The 25,949-nt window shown below is 34.2% G+C and overlaps 1 protein-coding gene across 2 annotated transcripts in view; it reads right to left on the reverse strand.

Annotated features, from left to right (window-relative positions):
• LOC106664635 (neuroligin-4, X-linked-like) overlaps positions 1-25,949 on the reverse strand; it is a 532,107-nt gene that overhangs the window by 420,008 nt on the left and 86,150 nt on the right. For both annotated transcript variants that reach the window (XM_024228640.1, XM_024228641.1), the window contains exon 2: positions 4,309-4,859. In XM_024228640.1, the coding sequence (XP_024084408.1) occupies positions 4,309-4,720 (412 nt within the window). In that variant the 5' untranslated portion in view covers positions 4,721-4,859. The remainder of the gene's footprint in view (positions 1-4,308; positions 4,860-25,949) is intronic.

Consider the following 25,949-nt stretch of genomic DNA (forward strand, 5'->3'; position numbering starts at 1 on the left):
CATTCGTTTAATTAGTAAAGAACTTGAAAAGCATAATAATAATAATAGTTAGTGTTTGCGTAGTTTAAACTAGAAATCCACACTAATTTATAATATGTACGATCTATATTCTAAATAAGTAATCGTCTCTCTAGAACATTCCAAAACACAGTAAATTTTGTCCATTTCTTCATGTAAAACATTTGCTTAGGAATAATATTTTAGATTTCTAATCAAAACAAATTGTCTATTGGAAGCGTTTGTACAAATATAAATTTAAAAAATAATTATGTAAAATTGAAATAATTGTTATATTAATTTTGCGAATCAATATCATCTTTGTTAATTCTGTTACAAATGCTAAAATGAAATCACATTATGTTTTGAAAAACAAAAAATTCAATTGTTCCAAGTATTTATGTAGAAATCGTGAGATGCGGTCTGGTGTGATGTAGGTTTCAGAAAAACATTTTCATTATCGTGCCAACGTTTCGATCTTTATTGAGATCATCTTCAAAATAGCAAAATCTCACTGGCACTATCGACACGACACGCAAGAATGGCACAATTACACAGCAGACAAACACTTTGAGTGAGTAGAAATACTTTGATTGAATATATAAAAAATATATATATTTTGCATTGTATAAATTCACTTTTCCACATCCAAAATGTAATTGTAATATGTAAACAATGTTTGTAAATCCCAGGCCCTGAAGATGATCTCAATAAAGATCGAAACATTGGCACGATAAAGAAAATGTTTTTCTGAAACCTACATCTCACCAGACCGCATCTCACGATTTCTAAATAAATATCAGAGAGATGAGAATGAGGCGGAGAGAAAAGAAAAGCATTCTCGGTATGTAGCTACAAGCTCTCGTAACAAACGATTCAACTGCTTGGCTGCTTTACAATAGAAGCGATAGGAATTTGAATTCCTTTGACCCTTACACTGTAAAAAAACCCGTGGTTTCTATATTAGTTGTAAATTCGTGACATCTCCGAATCTTAACGTACAAATCCTTTTTCAAAAGTGGTCAATTGTTACGAAAGAAACATAATTTGCCAGCTGATGGTGCTTAAGTAGATTGTTTGTCGAGGGTTGTTAGAAATAACGACGTATGTAGATGCCTTCAAAATTCAGCATCTCGTTACCGCGAATTTGCTATCTAATTCAAATAACATTTTACTGATCTTTCACCGTTTCTCCAGCTAAAATTTATTAGACGAATTATGAACGAGAATACATTCACAACTATCATAAATATATAGTAGATATTTATTTATTATATAATACGAAAACTACAAAGAAAAAGACCAAAATTCTTGAAGTGCTGATCATAAGTCAACAAAATCGACTAAAGGAAATTGTTATAGCTATTATAATTAAATTTATAATTAAAATAATATAATTCAAATTTTCTTGTATTCATTTGATTAAAATTCATGGTGTAAATGGCTAGGTGTTAGAAACCACGTATACACATTCTTTAAGTGAACTATTAGCAGAAATATTCTAAGTAACATATATTTAACGAACATAATTCATTAGCTCTGGTATAAATTCCTGATGTCTAGGAGTCGATTTGTACTCGTATTGAGCCCCTCCATACGTTTTGAAAAGGCCCCAAAACTAATTCAAAGTAAGCCTTACCTTAGTTTGGCGCGTTTCAGAGTCCTCGATGTTACACTGAATGCCCGCTTACATTCACACTAATAAATTCAGTCATATCGAATATAACCTTTTACACCATATGAACAGCTGAAAATTGGGGAGCCATTGAAATATTAATATTACGATGTGCCTCCCCCTTTTACTCTCAAGGTTTATTCAACCATTCTGGCTATGAAATGCATTCATTCAAGAACAAAAAACATTCAAACAAAAACCTAGTTTGGTGGGCCGATGAGGTACTCTATATTTCGCCACAATCTACCAACGCATTCTCAACATACACTAATCAATGCATTAATAGGAAAGCATGGGAAAGCATCAAATGAGATCATTTGCTTCAATATTCGATAAATTCGATATCAGCTGCCATCACTGCTGTGTTTTAGTACCTTTTTGAGACTCGAAGAAAGGACAGATATAGTTTAATTTGTCGCACGTTGTACGCAATCTATCGGTATATGTTCAACTGTTATTTGTTATCCGCATAGGGGACATAACCGTGGCTTTTGTTAATTACGAGATGCGCCAGTCTGGTGTGGCCTATTTGCAGTTGAGTCACACTGTTTTCTGTATTTTATTCATCCTCCCCATGGCTCTCGATTTGACCGATTGTTTCACTTCTTTTTATATGATGGTCATTATACCAAGGGTTTCTGCCAATCTCCCAAGGGTAAATTTGAGACATAATTTATCTCCTTGTCAGGTAGCATGCTGCTCGTTGGTAGCTTGATCGGCATTCTCCTTATCTTCTATGTCTACATGACCCGCAATCAATGTAATAAATAGTTACTTTTTTGTTTATTTATTTAACTAATCTTGTGTTGTATTGCTTGGGTTAGTAGAACCGTGGAAAAGATATCACGGATGGCTAATTGTAAGGCTGCACTGAGTCGGTGTGTACACTATATTGGTTGCACCAAATCTTGTTCGATCTCACTCAGCGGAGATGATATAGCCGGCAACTCAGCCGTAAATACACTTGCAGCGCTTGGGAGGGAACTTTTTATTTTTCATCTAATATCTATTATAATTTCATTATTAATTTTTATTTATTTAATTTCAATTGTTTATATTTATTTTAATTTTAAATAACTCAACTTTCTAAATGTGTCAAACTTGATTGACCTTGTTCTTTAAATGTGTTTTGTGCTAATCATTCATTGTGCTTTAATACAAAAAGATTTTTTTTTCATATCCTCTTAGGGTAACAATAATAATAATAAAATATATATCAAATTTTTTTTTATTGGTTGTTATAACTTGCAAAAATGAATATATTACTCGGATACGACAGATAAACCGCTTTAGTACAACGTAATTGAGCCGGCAACAATTTAGATCATTATGCTTATCAGAAGATACAGTGCCGACGTCAATACGGAACCCAGGTAAATCAAGTGGAAACAATTCAAAGCCGTAAAGGCGATACTTCCGTAAAGTGTGAGTGCTGAGTGGGTCGTCAAAATGTTTTATTTATAGCAATTGAATCAAGCAAGAAGGTTTACCTTTTCTGAAACCATGATGGGACAATTTGTTCAAGGGGGAAGCTTGGTGATTTATGCTCGGAAATTTACTCAGGGTCTAAAACAGCCTATTTCCTTTTGTAAATAATCTAACAGGACCGAAATTAGATATTTAAGCCGAAGTTGTAGAATTGCTGTGAAACTAATGGCAACTTAACAAGTGACGTTAAATAATAATTTTCTCAATTTATCCGGTGCTGTTATGTTTTATCTTTGTATTTAAAGAGTTAGATGTAAAACGTAAACAAGAATTATAACAAAAATTTACCTTGTATATCTCTGTTATTTCCTGGTAATTCAGTCGTTACTTACCATTACACTCTCAACTTCGCTGTTTAGGTCAGGCCCATTTTGGCATTTCGCTTCCATTATCGTTCCGTAATGGGCATAATCCGGTTGGGACAATGATGCAAAACAAACACTGACGATGACAAAGGGGGTCGTAACGAGTGTTAGTAATCAAAATCGCAAAGATAGGGATTAGGGTAACGGAAATGAACAAATTACAGATTTTTTCCTCCCCCCTAGATCTCCAAAAGAACTGAATTTCTGAATTTGTTCATCGATACAAATTTCCGTTTAATTACTCATCACTGTGACAATAATTCTCATTCATCTAAAATTTCTTTTCTTTTTTCTTTTTATGACTTGAATGTTTGTGCGGCATAAGTCAACCGACAATTGACCGGACCTAATGATAATCGGTAGGCAACATCGGGGCTGAATAGATTTGTTGGAATTACAATTTATCCATTTGTTTTCGGTTTGACTAGAAATACATTCTTCAGGATAAATGTTACTGGTTTTTTGGTGGTTTAGGTATTTTTTTACCAAAACGAAATGTTCTCTCTCATGGCGAGTTTCAAAGAATTTTTTATTTACTTAATCATGAGGGTCTACATAACCAGGTTGGAAACAATCAAATTAAAAGTGAAAATGTAGTTATGTTTTTTTTAAAGAAAATTGTTCTATAATATGAAATGGAATTTTTTAGAGCTCAACCTCTTCTCATTTTCTATTCGTTCCAGCGCGTTGAGCCCGAAGGCAAAAATGAAAATGCGAGAAAGGACGAACCCTGTAATATTGATATAAGGTTGATATAAACTATTTAAAATTTGTTCCGGTTACCTTGAGAAGGAGCGTAGATATTCAAATAGAGGCAGTCTTCGCTCTGGTTCTGAAGGTATGGCAGCAGCCTCTTGAGGTATTCCAGACGGCCGCGAGGCATGCGTTCCAAAGCAGCCGTCTCGTTCCTGATATCCGGCAGCTTTTGAGGGCATACCGGCCCGAATTTATCTGTCATCTTGACACCTTCCCAAGGTGCCGCTGTGCGGGTGGGGCTGAACCTGTTGGACCCTGTGGGCGGGGTGGCGTAAGGCACTCCGAGGTACACTTCGATCGGCTTGAGGTGCCTCCCCGCTCCCATCGGCCGCAGGAAGCCTTGCACTTTACCGAAACGCGTTGAGATGACGCGAGTGAGCGTTCCACCGCCATCTGAGCCCTGTGTCGTCACTAAGCACAGTAGCATACACACCCACATCGCTTACTTCACTTCCCTCAGAACACGCAGGCTCACATCCCTCCAGCTCTCGACTTATTCCCCTTAAGGTAGAAATGCTTCATTGTTGACTGCGTGAGAAGCTCTTTCACCACTTCCAGTCTATCATCACTGCTCTTTTCTGTGAACAATAAAAACAATACATCAATTAAAAATAGGATTATTTCTACAATGAATTAATATTTATATTAACAATAACCTCAATATTACCCCACTCTGCAACGCAAAAAAATCATTTTGGCTTTTCACCATTTTCATTGGTAGATCAGTTTGTTATTGTTACAAACGTATAAAAGGCAATGTAACCTAATTGAATCTCAGCTTTAACAGCAATTTCGGACACAAAAATGTTCCTTCAAATAAAGTTATCTAAGTTTCAAATAAACGAGTTGTGTATATGTGTAATAAGAGAAGGATCAAAAATGATAAGAATAAAGGGGCCGGCAGAGGGGGGCGTGGTAGCCGAGTGATTAAGGCGTCAGACTCTCGGCTAGTAGATCCCGCGGACTTGGGTTCGATCCCCACCGTCGCCTGTAGACTTTTTCTGACGCCTAAGCGTACCGGTGGCGAAAGAAATTGACACAGCACTCATCAATGGGAGGAGCGGTATCAGATCTCAGCGACCCTGAATTTGGTCCCAACCCCCTTCAAAAATGAGTTTCTACTATGGAAGAACACTGGCACACCGGGGGCTCAAATTCACACTTGTGTTACGAGCCCCCAAAAAATGGAGCCAGGGATAAAATACAATAAGCTGTACAGCTGCAGTGCTCAGGAGGGAACTCCTCCAGTTCCTAGTATCCATTGTATCCATCCATCCAAGGGGCCGGCATGCAAAGAAAGGTTGCTCGGTGTGTCACCTAACTGAAGGGTGCAATTTTTGACTCTATAGACAGCGCGAAGGAAAGCCACCCCACATGTGAATTGTGCTTGAGCACGGCAGCAATTATCCAATTATCCGGGTAATCTGTTCCGCTTCTTCCCCCTAGGGAATGGGGTTGTTTCATTGTTTACAGTAATGATTAATTATATGTACCCTAGTGTGTGTTGAGATGAATGTATTTATTGGCGTGAATGTGTGGTATGTAGTGGAGTACTAATAACGGAATATTGAGTACTCATCGACCCTCAATCAAGTAAGATATATAATAGGTGTAAAATAAGACAGAGGAGTACACCACCCTAACTGAGTGAATGGTATGTAAATAGGAAACAATGTTTTTATGAGTCAGTGAGGGTGTGAATGGGAAACTGATTACGTTAGAGGTTGAAAAGACCTAGCTGTCAACAGTCCCTGAGCCCAACCCCAACTTCGGTGGCTAGACGCATAAGACCAAGTCTGACCCGGACTCCCAACACACGAGGAAGATTATTATCGAGGTCTACCAGTGTATCATTGTATAGTACAAAAGTTGGAATTGCCGGTGGACTGAGAGATGTGATGAGCTCAACTCTGTAAATGTGAGTGCATAGGTACATGCACGTGCAAACCTGAGCTTATTTAAATCAGCAGCACCATTAAGATGCTAGGATTTTCTCTAATTATCTGTAGTGTGTGAGAGATATGTAATAATATGAATGTCTAATTTGTACCATCCCGCAAGAACGTCAACCACGTGCCATGTTGCTAATTTTCTTATAATTCAATGTAATGAATGTAATGAACAATTCATAATGTTAATTTACAATGTGACTATTATAACAGAAATAAATAGCAATGATATAGCATAATCGTTGCCAAATCCTGAACCTTTCAATTGGCATAATACACAAAAATATACACCGTAATGACACACAAACATTGTTTTCGCCTATAAATTAGCTCGCTATTCTACACGATTTTTTATTAATTAAATTTGAATAACTTCAGCTTTTCAATTTTCTTTCCTTTCGGTTATATCTAAAAATTAATAAATTAATAAAAATAATAATAATAGTAAAAGTCAATACAATATTTAGGTAGAAAAAGATTTAGTACTGTGTCAAAAATTACTTGTATTTTTGTTTGGGCAGGGTACAAAACTACAATTTAGAATAAAAGGAATAAAGAAAAAACTTATAATTTGGCGTGGAGACAGTATGGAAAAAGGAATTAGTACTGAAGGTCATAGCGAGATTAGGTGAAACGGGATGAGCAATTTTGGAAAATGTTGAAAGAAAACTGAAAAAAAAAAGGGGGCGGTTCGTGATCATGGGTTGTGAAGAGGATAGAGAGGTGAGTCGAGAAGTGTTTTTTTATTTCGCAACAGATTGTTAAGGAACACATAGAAATCGAAACTGCTGGAAAATAACGGATGGTGAGGCTGAGGAGTGGATTGAAAGAGTTCAAGTGCATAGCCTATTTTGCTCTGGCTAAAATAATTGTCTTTCAAAATTATAGTTACGTGGGTGTTTTGTTTTCATTTTATAAAGAATAATTGAATTGTATAGTTCTGAGCGGAGAAGTCACTATAATGACCGTCCAATGTAGGTAGATCCAATCTAAGGTAAACACTTCTCACCGCAATCACTCGTGTCGGCGTTTCAGTCGGCGGTGGGGAGTTTCCGGAAGTGTAGTAGAGAAAATTTGTGTCACTAAAGGATTGAGTTGGATGACCAGTGAGTTTTGTTTATATGTTTGTTCAAATTTTTCAAATATTTTTCAAATCTAACAGTAAAGTATATGTTTCCAACACATTTTGTTCACCACGTTATTTTGTGAATGTCTTGATGTTTATCTGAAAATTACTTTAATTGATGAAAAATTCTCCTGTACTATTGGGCTAGTAATTTCAATTTTAAAAAAATTCATATCTGACTTGTCTTAGATGACGATTTGAAACATTTTTCAGCGTCTCTAAATATTCGAAGCACATTGTAAAACAATTGAATAAGGACTCCAAGTTCGATAAATTTTCTGCTTCGTTGGTAATTGTAATTATACACTCATCGCATTGAATTTTATTTTGTAACCGTTTTACAGCATGTTTTTAAAAAATTATTAAAAGTAGAAAAATAAATAATATTATTGGTAAATATTATTCCTAACAACAAACAAATGTTGTTTATAATAAAATATAATGTATTTAATGAAGTCTAAAACTAGTTTCGAAAACAATGAATACTTTCGGATAAATCCTATTCTTTGATTTCTGTTAGAAAAAAAAATTAAAAGACTAGCTATAAATAAGAACACAAATTGGTACCTAATTCCGATTCTCCGGCTTTGCATTCCGGCGGCTTCTGTATATTTGTGGTTAAAAATCAACATTATCAGGTTATGCGGTGAATGACAGATGGCATGCTAAAGGTAAAAAGAGAACAAACAAACGCCGTCAAATGCACCGAAAAGAATAGCTCAGCTCACATTTATCCACGAAAAGTTATCAGAACAAAATACACTTTAAATAAAATTAAAGAAAATTATAAATTTGATTAACGAGGAATTCTTTACATGGGACTTAAAAGGGCGTCTTGGAACTATTATTGTAATAACTTAATTAACTTTATACTTACTAACTTAATTAACTCATAATAACATTATTTATTAACTGCGAAGTTTCAAATAAATAAAAAAGAAATGTGTTGTTTTTTGTTTAGTTCACTAACACGGCAATGTATTGACGACATTATTGACGAAAGCCGCAAAATTCTCAAATCGACCTTTAATACATGAACGACGTGGGACAAAGTCCTCCGCCGTCAACACACAACCCAGTCTAACACACCCATCTCTAACTTTCAATGAAAAGCACATAAAACAAACAACAAAATGAAAGAAAATTATAAATTTGATTTATTAACGACGAATTCTTGAAATCAGACTTAACAGGGCGTCTTTGAAATTACGAATATTAGAAAAGAAGTCCATCCAAACAGAGGTAAAAGGTTCATTCCAGATGGTGGAGATTACATATGAAATTAAAAGAATATATCCTTATGCTTTAACACATTAATTTTGTTACTGTTTGTGGTTGCTAATTTTCCAAAGAGGAGAATACAGGTTTAATAAGAACACGAGTTCCGTTCCATGTTAACCATAAGTCCTGATTCGTTATTGATTACAATGCCAGGCCGTACATTGACAAATGCGCAACGGATTACCTTAAAACCACAGAGATTGTAAGGATTCGGAGGCCTGCAATGAATCCTGACTTGACTCAACATATTTCACCTCCTCCAGTCACGAACCTTGCCGGTTTAAAACCTCTGTGACGTAGAATGACGTTTCATAGAATTATCCAAAAATTGTTTTGAGGGTAAGACAAGACTGAATTCTTATAGCATTAGAATAAATTAAGAGATAGATAATTATTTTATATATTTTTTATACAATTTTATAACACTTGCTGTTATACGATTGCGCAATCAATTTCTCATCCTCGTAGCGGTTTATTAACTCCGTAGTCTTAAATAAATACAAAGGGAATGTGTTGTTTTTGTTTAGTTCATGAACACGCAAAACGTATTGACGACTTTACTAACGAAAGCCGCAAAACTCTCAAATGGACCTTTAATATATGAACGACGTAGGACAAAGTACTCCGCCGTCGACACACAACCGAGTCTAATATACTTATCTCTAACTTTCTATTGAAAAGCACATAAAGCAAACAATATTGATAGAGAATTGAAGGGGAAAAAGACCTTATCAAAAATAACAAATTCTGACTCTCATCGTCCCGAAGATTAATCATGATAAATAATAATTTAAACATTAATTTAAGTACGTAGGAAAATAATATTTTAGTATTAAATCCATTTCAGTTCGTGGTCCGATTGACCAATTAACATTTTTCAATTAACTAATCTTTATGAAACGTATTGGTTGAGTTAAAAACGACAATGTCACGAGCGGGATTCGAACCCACGACCTTCGGCTAAATACACAGAAACTGTATCACTTGAGCTATGGTGACTTCCATCTGCTCGGATACCAACCTCCCATCTCAACCGCACCTCTCGAATTTTCCCTTCTTTTTGCCAATTTTCAAATGTCGTGTAATCTATTTGATTCTCGGCGACAAATGAAATGGCCACGGAGTGCTTTCGTGAAGATATACTTCAGTTTAATTATTAATATTTATTTAGAAATCGTGAGATGCGGTCTGGTGTGTTGTAGGTTTCAGTAAAACATTTTCTTTATCGTGCCAACGTTTCGATCTTTATTGAGATCATCTTCAGTGCCTGGGATTTACAAACATTGTTTACATATAACAATTACATTTTGGATGTCGAGAAGTGAATTTATACAATGCAAAATATATTTTTTATATATTCAATCAAAGTATTTCTACTCACTCAAAGTGTTTATCTTCTGGGTAATTGTGCCATTCTTGCGTGTCGTGTCGAGAGTGCCAGTGAGATTTTCCTAATTTGTGTTTATATACGTTTGATTAAATATATAAAAAATATATTTTGCATTGTATAAATTCAATTTTCCACATCCAACATGTAATTGTTATATGTAAACAATTTTGTAAATCCCAGGCCCTGAAGATGATCTCAATAAAGATCGAAACGTTGGCACTATAAAGAAAATGTTTTTCTGAAACCTAAATCACACCAGACCGCATCTCATGATTTCTAAATAAATATCGATTAACGGTCACTAATCACCACACATTTAATTATCAAATCTATTACAGTTCGTAGTCCGATTGAAAAATTAACATTTTTCAATTAATTAATATTTATGTAAGGTATTGGCTGAGATAAAAACTAATTGAAGAATGGCAAAAAGGAGGAAAAATTCAAGAGGTGCGGTTGAGATGGGAGGTTGCTCTCCGAGCGGATCAAGTCACGATAGCTCATGTGGTAGAGTAGCGGTATATTTAGCTGAAGGTCGTGGGTTCGAATCCCGCTGGTAACACTGACTTTTTTATCTCAACCAATACCTTTCATAAATATTAATTAAGTGAAAAATATTTTAGTATCTGTTAAATAATCTATAAAGAACTATTTAAAATTCAAATGTGAGACAAGATTTCCATGTGGTTTTTGTACAAATTATTATATGTATAAAAAATTGTTTAATAACTCATTCATTGGACGTTCGGGAATTTATACCCATCATCACTCACATTATTTAAGAAAATACAATAAGCATAACATTAATATTCATATTTTACATCAAAGTTTACCTTGTATAGCATTAGAATAATTTACCATATCCATATTGGATTTTAAAAGATATGACAATATTGCATCTGTAATTATTATGTTAATTGTTGTAGAGTATTGTATTATTTTAAAGGCATGTTTAAAAGAAATGAATGTACTATTGGCATGGCCAAGATGAAAGAAGGTTATTTTCTGTCATCGTCTCCTTTTGACCAAATTGTAGAACCCTTCTCGGAAACCTTCTTTCTTTTCTTCATTCCCATGCTCCCCTTCATATCAGTATTTTCGCCGCCCGCCAGCTCCTTGGTTAACTGATGGAACAAGGATTTAAGGAAAAGATGTGAAGCTACTCGTAGACGCGCCAGACGCACAGGTCATGTGATGATCCTGTAGTCTACTCGTCTTCGGAATCTTACTCAAACTAAGGTTTGATTGGCTCGGTCTCGTTATTTTCATGATACATTTTCTTCTGCCCCTAACCAAAATCTAAGTGGAATCTTCTACAGAACCTCTCCCTCGGTAAGTCAACCCAAGCTCCTCAAATTTTCCCAGCAATTCCTGATGAGTTTAATGCTTATTTTGTTACGGGTTCGCATTCAATTGGCCGGCTTTATTTTTCTGACATCTTACCCACATAGTTATAGATGCCATCGTGTTTATAAAGACAAACACAATTGACTCAGACGGGATACCAGTAAAATTGATCAACGCCTGTCTTCCAACCATCCTTCCTGTATTCCTTTATGATTATAACTTTTCCTTACAAAGGCAATTTTTACAAAATCATGGAACCAACCCCTAAATAAATTCGCTAACCCTTCCTCTCCCAAAGATATCTGCCCCTTTCCATTATCTCTAACCTTGCTAAACCACTTGAAAAAATAGTTAACTCTCAAATCACCAATTACTTAGAAACCTCAAATTTACTTGCACCCCTCCAATCTGGCTTTCGTTTTGGTTTCTCCACAAATTCTGCTATTTTAACAGTGACTTCCGATATTCAGATGGCTATGGATCATTCTAAAATTATAATTCTTGTTGTCCTTTTTTTTTTCCAAACCCTTTGATACAGCGTTCTCTTGTTCTTTCTAAACTCAATTCCCTTTCCTTATCCTACATTGTTGTTCAATGATTTCATTCCATCCTCTCAGATCGTTCGCAAATAGAACTCAATCCAGGCAAGCCTCCTTCTTCACCTTTGCCCACCATTACTGGTGTTCCTCAAGGCTACAGTTTATCTGCCTCCCTCTTTTGTTGTTATATTAATGATCTTCCTTATATTCTTAAATATTGCACCTATCACCACTACGCGGATGACTTCCAAATCTATCTCTCCGTTTAAGCTTATGACCTAAATGATCTAAATGCCATCAGCTCCTTGGGCCGTTGAAAAAATCCTCTCTCTCAATATCAATAAGTCCCAGGTGTTTGGATCCTATCCCCTTCTCAAATCCTTACCTCATATTCCTCCGCTTTGTATTAATAACCTTTTTTATCCTTTTATTCACCAGTCTTTTTTTTTGGCCTTGTGCATCCATCTGTCAAAAACCTTGGGATCTTACTATTCGTGAAGAATGACTTAACCTCAATTGACTTAAACATTTCTAGACAGGTAGAAAGTATGCAGAGGCGTCGTCGAGAGGTAATTAAGAGGAAGAAATTCGCAATTTTGAAAAGTTAATTGAAAATCTAAAACAAATTTAATACAAATTTTATCTGTCCGTCTTTTTTTTAAATTTATTTTTATTTGTCATTTTCCTTAGCAATTTACTTTTTTTTACCGTTTTAGACAAAGACTCAATTATCAAGCGTTACAAAACGTGAAACTTTGACTAAAATATAAAAATCAAGTTATATTACAAGTGGGTGGAATTTTTTGCCTATCAGTGTATATTATACATTGGATGATGTATGATGTAAAAATTCAAAGAGATTTGGTATACCGCGCCGATTGATAGTTATTCTAACCCCCTCTATTATAGAACACCGGTGTGTCCTAATTCATCAAGAAATTTGACTAGATCCTGCAGTTTAATTTCGGGTTTAAAAAAATTCCCTACTAGTACTGGAACAAAAAACTTCTTAAATAACAAGCTGCTTTATTAAAATCTGGTAAATAAACAAATGACCCAAAAAACAATTAGGAGAATTAAGCCGAGCGTTTAATAACTAGTTAAAATTTAACAACAGCGCGTAATTGGAATTTTCGTTAAATTTAGCCGACAGTTAATTACATACTCAATGGAATTAATTTTCAATACAGTTGCCCAAGACGCCTTCTTACATGTAATCGCCTCAAGCCCAAACTTATTATTCAAGCTGGTGTGGAATAGAACTTTCAGTTTTAGTAAGTTATACCGAAACATAAACTGACCTCAAATCTCAACGTAAACGTGTTTTTATATTCAAAAAGCAGTTACGATGTGTTTTATTCTTACATTTTTTCATTTGTAAATAAATTAAAGTGTTAATAATTTAATAGTAATAATCAACTTTGTTTTAATTGAATCACTAAGTAAGAATGATAAATTCGTATTCCGAGTAACAGGTCATTAATAAAAATGAAATTTGAAGTTTAATATAGAATAGTTGAACAATTTGTATATCGGAGTGTCAATACTCAATATTATATTTTCGTTTCCTATATTTCATCTACGTACGTAGTTAACGTCGTTCAAATAATGTAGACGGTATTTGAAGTATTTGCCTTTTAGTTTTAAGGAAATTATGTTTCCTGGGGTGTATGTAGTAGTTCAGTCCTATCTTGCAATGTAGGAAACAAAGGCACTGATGACGGATGTTGTGAATTTTCTCTCTATTGATTGCTGACGATAGTTTGACAAATACAGAACACCTCATTGTTTCACAAGCCCTAACCTACAAAGTAAACATCGATTACCGGGAGTTTCGGAGCAACTAAAAAAATAAATAATAAATTAAGTTAAACGAAATTGTGGACAAAAGTGTAGAAAACGTTTAAAGAAAGAAAGCGTTTTGCTTAACTTAGCAATTTTACGAATCATAAAATGGTAACCATAAAATAATCAATTTTATTGCATTTCTAAATATACAGGGTGTACCAGTTCCTTCTAAAGAAACTCAGGGAATCGATTGTACTCTTCGTTTGGAGCAGTAAATGCCCAGCAGAAAATTTTGGGAAAGTTCTCTATTTTGAAGATATTCGTCAATTTAGGTTTTTTCAAATTCAATTACACCATTTGAAAGAACGCTAAATTTGCAGTAAGATACTTTTATTTGCAATAATCTGAACGATATAAAATCTTAGCCAATATCAGTTGGAACATGTCAAAATTACTGAAGATAATAATATTAATCAATATTAATATTATGTTACAAAGCGAGTTTTAATTGATTTATTTCTACCCCCCTGCAAATTTACCTTAGCTTACGTTTTCGAACATTCAATTGTTATTTTTCAACTCTACTTGAACGTTATTTAAAAACCTGGATATATCAACGTAAATTATATTAGATGAAAAAGTTTTTGTGAAATTTGACAAGTTGTAGGTATTTTTTTGTAACCTCAGTAGAACGTGCAATCATGACCAAAATTTTAAATTTTGTAATTTTGACATGTTCCTACTGATATTGGCTAACATTTTATATCATTCAGATTGTTGCAAATAGAAGTATCTTACAGCAAATTTAGCGTTCTTTCAAATGGTGTAATTGGATTTGTTGTAGTCTCAACATTTTGGAAGTTGTAAGCGTTTTTATGTGGTAAGGTAGTGAAAAATTGAAAAAACCTAAATTTACGAATATCTTCAAAATAGAGAACTTTCCGAAAATTTTCTCCTGGGCATTTTTTGCTCCAAATGAAGAGTATAATCTATTCCCTGAGTTTCGTCAGAAGGAACTGAGACACCCTGTATAATGTTATTTTTCGTTATTGAACAATATCTCTAAAAAAAAAAAAAAAAAAAAACTTTACCTCCACACGTTAATAAGCACGTTATTCCAAGACAAAGAACGTAGGGCCCTATTTCAGATAGCGTTCTGTTAAATAGATAGATTTAGCGTTACTCTTCACCCTAACAGTATGCAAAATCTCCCAATATATTTATGAAAAAAATATTTAAAATCAAAAATATGGCGTATAAACAATATTTTATATAAAATATGTACGAATATATGAATAAATACTACTCCCAAATCAAGATAAATAAATGGTCTTATGCAGATCTGGTGATATGGTACATAATGAAAAGTTAGGCAACAAAACCATTTATTTAGTACACATAGTAATATATCTTGATATCAAGGTTTATATTTAAACAATAAACGCAATATTTTTATGATCTTTAAGTGACAATTGCCCCATAAAAGAGCACTAGAACATACCGATCCTTTTATGGCAGTATGCCTTATTTTTAGACATTATAAAACATTTTATTCACTAAATAGAAATTTTAAAATAACATTTTTTATGTTCACTGCAATAACAAATAAAAATATTTGCCAATTAAACCTTTTAATAAAAAAGAAAGGAAATTTGATTATTTCAAATCTTACCAATTTTGATTAAAACATACAGGGTGTATCAACTTCTATTGTACTCCCATTGAATTCGGAAACGGTTAACTTTAACAAAAAATGGTCTTGTACAAACTCCAAGTTAACTTTGGCTAGGAATCGCGTGGTGGCAACAAATTTAACATAACTTTCCGTGTTATGCCCCACATCTAGCTGGTAAATAACACAAACTTTATTATTTTAAGTTTGAATCCCATATTTTTATTGTACAATCGATTCTAGAGGTTATTTTATGCCACTTTACTGAATGGAAAAATTTTGATAATTGATTGAGATAGGCCCGTACATAGACGAGTGCAGGCGTTTTCAAAGTACAAGATGGCCCTTCCTGCTTATTTCGATAAAGATTAGGATTAGCAAGTAAATTTACGATAAGAATCGTCTCAGAATATGGTAGGGATCATGGGTTGCTTTTACGCTTTGCTTATATTAATTTTTACAAAAAAAGAACTCTTTTTACAAATGATTATTCAGAAATCGTGAGATGCGGTCGGGTGTGATGTAGGTTTCAGAAAAACATTTTCTTTATCGTGCCAACGTTTCGATCTTTATTGAGATCATCTTCAGGGCCTGGGATTTACAAACATTGCTTAAATTTAACAAATACATGTAGAGTGTGGAGTTCTACTCACTCAAAGTGTTTGTTTTCTGTGTAATTGTGCCAATCTTGCGTGTCGTGTTGAGAGTTCCAGTGAGATATTGCTGTTTTATGTTTATATACGTTGGATTTTGAAGGGATGGGGAAGGAAGTAGATATAAAAAGACATTTTTGTGTAAGGAGTCGGCTTCTTTGAGGTGAAAAGATCACTAAATCACTAATCACCACACATCTTTTTACAAAAATGAATCTAAGTTTCTCTATCATCAAGTCCATTTTATTTTAAAAATGATTTTCAGCTTTTATTATGTATTTTGCAGATTTGACCATTTTTTAAAATGTATGTTTATAATAAATGCTCAAATACACTCTCTGCGTAAAAAGACACTGTGTGAAACCCCTGCATTTTAAATGTAAGACGGGGAGGGCCATATTGTTGTTACAAAAAGCATACCCCTTTCACGCGCCTTCCATGGTGCACAATACAGATATAGTCGATGCCATTAAAATTTTCTTTTCAGAAAATGTGGCATACAATAAACCAGAATCGCATAGTACAATAAAAATGTGGAATTCTCAATTAAAATTACTATGTCATTTCCCCGCTAGATGAGAAAGTTTTATATTTTTATATATATATAATTTGTTGTGCATTACAACTACCAACTAGTCGGTAATAAGTAACAGTGAGAAAGGTAATTAAAACAAGACAAAATTAAAACCAAGAGTGGAGAAAACACTCATTGGTATTACTGCAATGTTACAATAATATTGTTTGTTCAATTGTTACGTGTCATTATCACTTTCACTGTCATCATCATCACTTCCCAGGAGATCTCGCGGCCATTGTCTCTTCAGTCGGCGAGGAGGGTTTGAGGGGATTCGTCGGGATGCGAGGTTTCTGATGTGTTGGTTTACGTTAGTTGGGAGATTTTTATGAAATTTACGGTAACGGAAACGTATTTCATCTTGTACGAAAGGAATATGTAAATCTGCATGTGTAGTTTGGTTCGATACATAAAATGGAGCATCTAGTATTTTTCGTAGTATTATAGACTGGGCAGTTTGAATGCGGTGGATATTGGAATGTTTGGCGGTTTATCTAAAACCATTTTTTGTTAAAATTAAAAAATTTTCTAAATAAAAAGGGAAGCCTATCTTGTTGTTTCAAAAAGCATACCACCTCATGCGTCTTCCGTCAAGGATAACTCACAAAAGGTCGACCTTATCACCATTTTCCTCTTATTAGAGGTGGCATTAAATAAGCTCTAGAATCAAACTGTACAATAAACATTTGTGCTTCTCATTTAAAATAACAAGGACAGGATATTACATTGTTATTTCCCAGCTAGTTGAGTAAGTCATGTTAAATCTGTTAGCACCACGCGATTCCTAGCCAAAATTAACTTGGGGTTGGTATAAGACTATTTTTGGTAAAGTTAATGGTTTCCGAGTTAAATGAGTGAACTCTAAATTAATACACTGATTTAATATTTTATTGTATTTTGTTATTATTTTGGTAGCATCAACCCCTGGTAGATGGTTAAAATCGCCATTACGATATGACATTAATTTGTTGAGTTGTAAATCTTATTATATTCTTAAATAAAACATTTACTAAATAATTAATTTAGTTAAATATTTTATATTTTATTAATTTCTGGCTAAGTAAAAGTACAAATAAATTTTGTTTATTTGGTTTTACTGAGTTTAACTGAAGGTTATGACCAAGGTGTATATGCATTGTTAAAAATAATGATTGTTGCGTTGATTGCTTTCGTTAGACTTCTCTCAAATTCATGGAAAATTAATTTCGGTGTTTTTCACTTTTATTTTCACTTATAAAAGGCAAGTATAAAAATTGAATACGGCCTTGATCAAGGCATGTTTTAAATATTTATAGTAAAATGTGTAAAATATTTATTAAAAAAAGTTTCAATTGGTTGAAAGAATAAATATTTGAGGGGTGGCCGTTATACTTTTGCCGTGGTCTCTTTAGAAAATTTAATTAAAGTTGTCGAAAGAGGAGGCTGAATGACCTTTTTTCATTTCTAGTCTAAGAGATTTATTCATTCTTTCTTCAAGAGGCCCTGGAGGGCCAATGACAATTTAGGAGCGCATTAAAAATAAGAGAGGCGAGCGGACAAGAGGACGGCTGCCGTCCAAGGCCAAAATGGAAGCCCCAAGCCATTAACTTCGCCGTGTCACTTAAACAGGCTTAATATCGGATATACGGCCACGTATTTAAGTTTGCAAAACAAGTTTGTTAGGAAGGCACTGTGGGAGTATACTGGAAACCCTTCCTGAAAGGCCCTCGCCCTTTCCCTTGGGGGACATCACCCCGCGGATCGTGAACTCCTGCTCCCCTCGACCAACTCCTTTTAAGCTTCAGACCCCTCAACGGCCCCTCTTATTACGCCCACGGTGACGATTAGGGCCACCTGAGAATTCCGGGGGATTTAAACGATAAAAAACTTATATATAACTCTATGAAATTTAACTGTATTTTTATAGAATAAGATTACCTGGTACGATAAGAAATTACTTACACAAGCTCAATGAACATTTATTTTTCTCCTTCACTAAAAAAGGTCTTGTATATAAACTAATTACTTTTGTTAATAATATTATTAACAAAATATTACCAGGAGCTGAATAATATACTCCTAAGTGTATATAAAACTACGTAAAGATTTGTTTTGCTATCAAATTTACAAATTTTATGTGATAATGCAAATGCTGCTAACAATAAACTAGGCTAATAAAATTGAATTTTGAATGGATGAGCGGCTTCTGAAATTCAAACATAATTTTTCATTTATTTTTAATGTGTTTTATATAAATAATATTCAGGTTAATATATTTAATTTAAATATTTAAGATACTACTTTTTCGTTTAACAATTAAGTTACAATTAAATTAATAGTGGTTTTCTACTAAAAAGTAAATCGACGTTGTAGAACTTAAACGTTCTTCCCCATTATTATTATTTATTTATTTTTGCACCCTCCCCAAGTGGCCATACACGGCAAATGCCTGATACCCCTTGGCCTCTATCAATCCGTCATATTGAGTGCTGCTTTGGCTGGTTTCTTTTAACATTTTCCTTCAAGTTCATTACTACGGCCGGAGTGCTGTACCAGGAGTAAAATAGTCAAATTTGTAAAATGTGCTTGGGGAATCTAACGGTTGATTAATGTTTGAGAAGTAGAATCTCAAAGGAATTAAATGCCAAGACTATGGGGACGATGTATCCCTAATTTCCAGAACTTTTCTGAGAAAAATCAGAAGAAACACTGTTTGATGATAAAATCCTACTTACTTTATTTGCAATGTGATAGAATTAAAAAATGAAGCCGAATATCAAGGAGGTACACTTTTTTTTTGTCCTAGCCATTTGGCATTTTGGCATCTATTATCTGTGAGACAGAACGGAGTGCGAACACCGCGGGCAGCCAAGAGCAGGTCACTTTCCCCCTCCCACGGGTGTTTTAGGAGCATGTAGACAAATTTACACCTTACGGAAAAGTCACATCCCCCTACAACCTGGGGCTAAATGTGCCCAAATTCCCACCCTACCGTGCCCAAACGACACCCCGAAGGCGCAGCGTGACCTAATCCAACCCCAGATGGTGTTTACATATTTTCTTTAAATGTCCAAGTCGTTGCTAATACTTCCAAGTCACCTAACCTCAGAATTGGAACTTGCTAGTCGGAAGTGGGACTCTTTTTGAAATTATAGGGTTATAGATCTGCTCTCTACGTATGGAATAGAGCGTGCATGTAAGTAGAATATGGTCTGCATCGGCTGTACTGAACTTATCACACTAACAACATTCGCTGCTTTTCAATCCTATCTTACACAGGTCATGATGAGGCTTATTATGATTAAGACGTAATCTGCCTATGGATGTGAAAAATCTCCTAGGTCGGTTTATGTTATTACATCACGGTTTTGTTTGAACTGACGCTTGGACATCTGCATAATAATTTCCTTGGGTTAGTTTAGAGAATTTGTACTCTCTTTTCCACTTCCTTTTAAAAGATGTGTACATCGCGAATATCTGGAGAAGATATTTCGTGAAGCGGTTGTTCTGTAACTGCAGCTTCTTTGGCCAATAGATCAACCTCATTGTAGAAAGGGTTGATGTCTTCTGCCTTAACCTACATAAAATGGATTTTTGTGGAGGACCTAGATAGACTTATTCTATGGATTTGTTGTTTTATTTTTACGATGATTGGCTCTTTGGGACAGTTACAGTTTTAAGGGCAGTGAGGCTGTCTGAACATAGAATTGCCCTGACTTTCTATAAATTTGAGTCCCTCTCTGACACTTGCTGGTGCTGAAGAAAAAACCGAGTGAGGTTGTTTTATAAGGAGGATTCGACTCCACGGCAAGCACCGCAGCACCTACTTCGTTTGGAGATTTGCATCCATTGGAATAAAAAGCTAAGGAGTCAGAGCTCTTCTCAGTTACAAAACAACTTTCACAGGTTTCGGGGTTTCTATTAAGTCTTACATTTTACTGGTAATGTTTGCTTATGAAATTAAGATGGCCAATGAATCGATATGCTTACTAACCGAACGATTTTATTTAAATTGAGCTCTTTGATATTCATGTGGGTTCGGAGTAAGAGACATATGTTTTTTAGGAGCGTCTGTGAGTAATTCAGGATAACAAGTCTGTTAGGAGACTCTGTAACCGAGTGTTCATTTGTATTGGAACGGGAAGAAAAGAAATTTTTTAGCTAGTCGTTCTTTTTTTAGGTGAAGAGGCTTTACATTGGATTCAACTAGAAGTGCGTTAGTTGGAGTAGACTGCATTGCTCCAATGCCACACATCAAACCTCTAAATTGGATACAGTCCAGCCGTTTAAGGTGTAATATTTCGACGCATCGTCATAGGAAAGACAACCAAGATCTCAACGTGAAAAAAGAAAAAACCTAAATATCAACAGGGTGTTATCTGGGTGGGCCCCGACCTTCGCTACGCACCTTAATATATTTAAAGCTTGCTTACTCATTGATTCCATGTTTCTAATGTGTGGTTTCCACAAAATTCTCCGGTCTATTACTACCCCAAGGAAATTTATACTCATCAACTAACTTAACGTCATAAGGACCTAGACGAAATTTATTCGATCGTTTTTTTCATTTTATTTTTAATCTCATAGAAGGAACTTCCTTTATTGATTTCATGTATATTATTCATAGGGAACACCAGTCCCAGAAGAAAATTCTTCTTCAAATATCGGATATACATGGTCCCTATGGACGACACGAACAGAATATTCGAATATAAATAAATAAAATATTTAAAACGCCCAGATAAACCTAACCTCAATAAATTGGTTCATTGATGCATCTAGAACGCAAGAAAGTTAGGGGTGATGTTTGGCTCAAAACCACAATACTCGGTGATCATGGGAAAGAATTCCGGAAACTCCAAATATTTGAGCAATAACAGTTCATTTTTAATGAAGGGTGCAAAAACAAGTAACTGTTATGTCGGAAGGTATAAGAGCGTAAAACTCATACATTACAAGCTCAAGAAAGTGCTGAGTTGCAAAATTAAATTAACTCGATTAGGTACACAAAACAAGGTTACACTCTACGGGGTCTCACGACACGCATAAGTAGAGGGGAACGAAGAAGCTATTGCTCTTGTAAAGAAAGGGGCTGCTGCACCGATTCTGAGCCGCTTTGGCTCGGTGATCAATTCTATCAATGAGTATCTTAAGTCAAGAAAGTGAGGAACCAATCGAATTCACTCACCGAACACATGCAATCCAAAATCCTCATGGTGAGATTTGGCAATAGAATGCATTAATTGAAGAAAAAAAGAACTGCGAATTCTAACAGGATTTCCAAAGGACCATTATGAAATGAATGGGCATTTGAGGAAAGTTGTATTAAACCAACAAGGTACGCGGAGATTTTGTGAAGAAGACATCAAGAGAAATGTGGTGCTACATTTTCCGCAGGATGATATGCTTTCGCATATAATGCTTGAACTTACAAGAAACATCCGGTTTATATACAGAAAACAAGTTATAAAAAACGCAGCCTTTTTTGATAAATCTTTGTTGAATTAATCTTTAAATTTTTTAAACGTTTGTTTAAGGTTTAAGGAATGAAATAAAATATAGCCCTTGAAAATGACAGGATCGCAGAAATATTGAAAAACTAATTTTATTTAAAAAATATTTTTAAAAAAATCTATAAATCTATAAGAAGAGAAAGAAGGACAACAATGCCGGAGAAAACATTATTTTTTTTGTATATAAATACGTATATATTGAAAACTTGTTATTTTCAAAGAATAATATTAAAATTTGGTTAAGAAAACAGTTTAATAATATTCATATTAAATCCATTGAAGTTCGTGGTCCGATTGACCAATTAACATTTTTCAATTAATTAATATTTATGGAAGGTATTGGTATAGATAAAAAAGGCAGGGTCACGAGAGGGATTCGAACCCACGACCTTCGGCTAAATACGCCGCTACTCTACCACTTGACTTCGATTTGTCGACCATTTGACGCCGAGAATCAAATAGATTACACAATATTTGAAAAATTGCAAAAAAGAGGGAAAATTCGAGTGGTGAGGTTGAGAAGGGAAGTAAGTGTCCGAGCGGATCGAGGTCACGATAGCTCAAGTGGTAGAGTAGCGGCGTATTTAGGTGAAGGTCGTGGGTTCGAAACCCGCTCGTGACACTGACTTTTTTATCTCAACCAATACCTTCCATAAAAATTAATTAATTGAAAAATATTCTTATTTATAATTCATATTTATAATTTTTTGTGACGTGAGTAAAATAGGAATGAAATTTGAATAAATTATACCTAGTAATATCTTACGGATTTACGGACTTTTTTGGAAGAAAAAAATTGTACGTCAACACATATTTAAACATTTTTACATCAGCAACACTTTGTCAAGCAAAATGTTAATGTTTTGTGTGTTTTTTTATTAACTTGGGCTCTATCACCTACAAATTTTCTTAATGAAATTTGTTTTCAACTTTTTGGAGACATAAAAAAAATCAATTATATCAAGCAGAAATTGCAAGAATCAATATATGGTAATCATAAACCTCATTTCCCGAAAAAAACTTATAAACTTTAATAAAACGTTATATGTGCGAAATATTAGAAACCTTATTCGAACATTATTGAAGTCTGTACTCAGCTTTTTTCAAAGAAAATGAACTTTTTTACTTGAGAGCATTTCCGAAGGAGCAAATATTGTGATACTATATGATTTTAATCAAAGAATAGAAGGACACATGATAGGAACGAGGATCGTTTTCATGCTGACACATGAATCAAGAGAGTACGAAATATCCAAAAATGTTTGCCGCGTAGTACTTACTTCTTTCAACTAAATAATTTTAATAGTATTATTACATTCAGGATGTTTTTTAACATACGCCAGCAGGTTTTCCTTTTTTTGACAGATACAATAAAAAGTTTGGCCAATTTTGACCCCCTTACATTTTTGTGCAGATTCCAAAACCATTGTTAATTTTTTTTCGAAAGTCACTTTTTAATTTCAAGAAGGAAACCCAATTTTTTTTTAAATTTTCTGAAAGTAGATTTTTTCTAAGAAGAATAACCATATACCACTTTTCAACACTTACAAAACTGACAGCACTAGTAATTTTTGAAAATATAAAAAAATTAAATAAGGGAATTCCATGATTAATTATTATTAAAGGTAAATTTCCATTTTGTTCTAGTGAGGTTGGGAGGTAAACATAAAAATCATAAATAAATTTAAACTCAACCATTTTTTATAATAAAAATGACTGAAATCGATAACTTGTAAGTAATTATCTGGATACAAGAACGTACCTAACGATTATTTAAACAATTACACGAAAATTTTATTTTGTCTTGTGAGCCCTTCATCAAATAAATATTTCACATTGAATAATCACTCATTACCAAAATAATTTTCTCGTGTTTTTGCATAATTCAAAAAACCTACAGCCGTCAATTTTGGACGTGTTCCAAAGTTGTGGTACTCCTTCGTCTCAAGAAAAACTTAGTTGTCAAACAATTTAAAAAGTTCGAGTTCCCATTTGAAATACAAAAGGCGTCGTCGATGTCGAGATCGACGATATTTGACTTCAAAAAAATTGACGAAGGTTTTGGAATCTACGCAAAAGTATAAGCGGGGTTACCATTGGTCACTTTTTGTATCTGTTCAAAAAATAGGGAAAACCTGCTGGCGCATCTTAAAAAAGACACCTTTTATAGTGTGTCTGACAAAAGTATATATTGTTTAAAAATAATAATAAGCTTAAACATAAAAATAGGGCAAAACATTTATAGTTAACATTTCAACATCCATTTCATAGAAAAATAAACAAAAAAGCTCATATAATTTACATGAAACAAGACGATTTACGATTATAGAAAACTCATTAAGTGTTATCGCTAACCATCGCATTGCTCTGAAGCAGTTTAAATGGGATTTTTTCTGTCCCAGTATACGCAAATAATATCAATATACAAAACGTATATCATTTGTTTAAGGTATTGTCATAAAATACAATCCCCATAATCGATAAACACATTTTACATCACAAATTTCGAAATATTGAAAATTATTGGTTGTTTATTGGCATTTGTCAGCACGCCTGGCTATGTCCGATAAATTTTCCGATGGCCGCGGTTAAAACGGTTTTCGAAAGGCAAATCGGCCAGGTTTTACACGTAACGTTTGCACTAATATACGTAAATTTATAGTTACTTATTATAAATTGCAGCCCCTTCATAATAGTATTCATCTGTTAATTTCAAACTCACAATTTGAAATAAAAAAGCTAATGTCACAGATGGGATTCGAACCAAAGTCTTCGAAACTGTACCGGGACACCTGAGCATCGGTGTTTAGAGCGTCGGTAAACAGTTCAGAAGACCTTGGGTTCTCATCACATCCATGATTTTCAAAAGACTTTATCTCAACTTCCGTGTTTAAATATTAGATTTTATATAATATTCGCAAAGTTAAAGGAATGTTACACAATTTCTAGTTGCAGGTAATCATCAGTAAATTAGAAAAAACTTTTTCCAATCCGTAGGTAAGCACTTAAATACAATAATAAAAGTCTGTTAAACTAACTAATCTCTTTTAGATATTTTATCTTTGTAGTAATCAATTAATCTGTGTAGTAGCTTGGCGTTTAAAATAAACAGAAAGTTCTAATTTTTCGGGTTGGTTAATATTATTATTTTTATGTTCAAAATAGTTGAACTCAGCCGATCCTATAAAGTAGAACAAGTTGATGGAGTGTCGGTGTAACAAGTTCGTTTAGTCGGCCGTATAAAAAAACATCCTCCGGATCTATGAGGCCCCCCGGACGGATAGCCCTGATATTCCAGGACTTCTGTATTCACGTCGGCCTCCTACACCAGGATTACCAGCACTGTAGCAAAACCTCTTCCAATGTTTATTCCTTTGTTTATGCCCTCTATTTGCAAGGACCGCTCAGAAAAAAAACAACTCTGTTGACTTTTCCGTCTATTCCAAACACGTCAAGTATAAATCTAGCATTTGGACAAGTTATTTATCATATATATTACACTTTTTTAATTATCATTTTAATTTGAAAATATAGTACTCCCTATAAGTATGGAATAATAAATATCATCAGTCTCGTCTGCGGAATATGAATTGTTTCAAATGCCCCTAGAGATGTTTAAAAACGTATTAATTATTTGGAAGGGAAATAAAACATTCAAATTTCTTATTGTTAAAAATTTGTGGGCATCGTATGTAGTTTAGTAATCGCTGATTATGAAAGTGTATCTTTCAATTAATTAAGGTTTTTAGTTGAGGTAAAAAAGTCAGTGTCACGAGCGAGATTCGAACCCACGACCTTCGTCTAAATACGCGGCTGCTCTACCACTTGAGCTGTCGTGGCCTCGATCCACTCGGAGA

Source organism: Cimex lectularius, unplaced genomic scaffold, assembly GCF_000648675.2.
Source record: "Cimex lectularius strain Harlan isolate CLEC.00 unplaced genomic scaffold, Clec_2.1 scaffold267, whole genome shotgun sequence".
In the NCBI taxonomy this organism is placed as follows: domain Eukaryota; kingdom Metazoa; phylum Arthropoda; class Insecta; order Hemiptera; family Cimicidae; genus Cimex; species Cimex lectularius.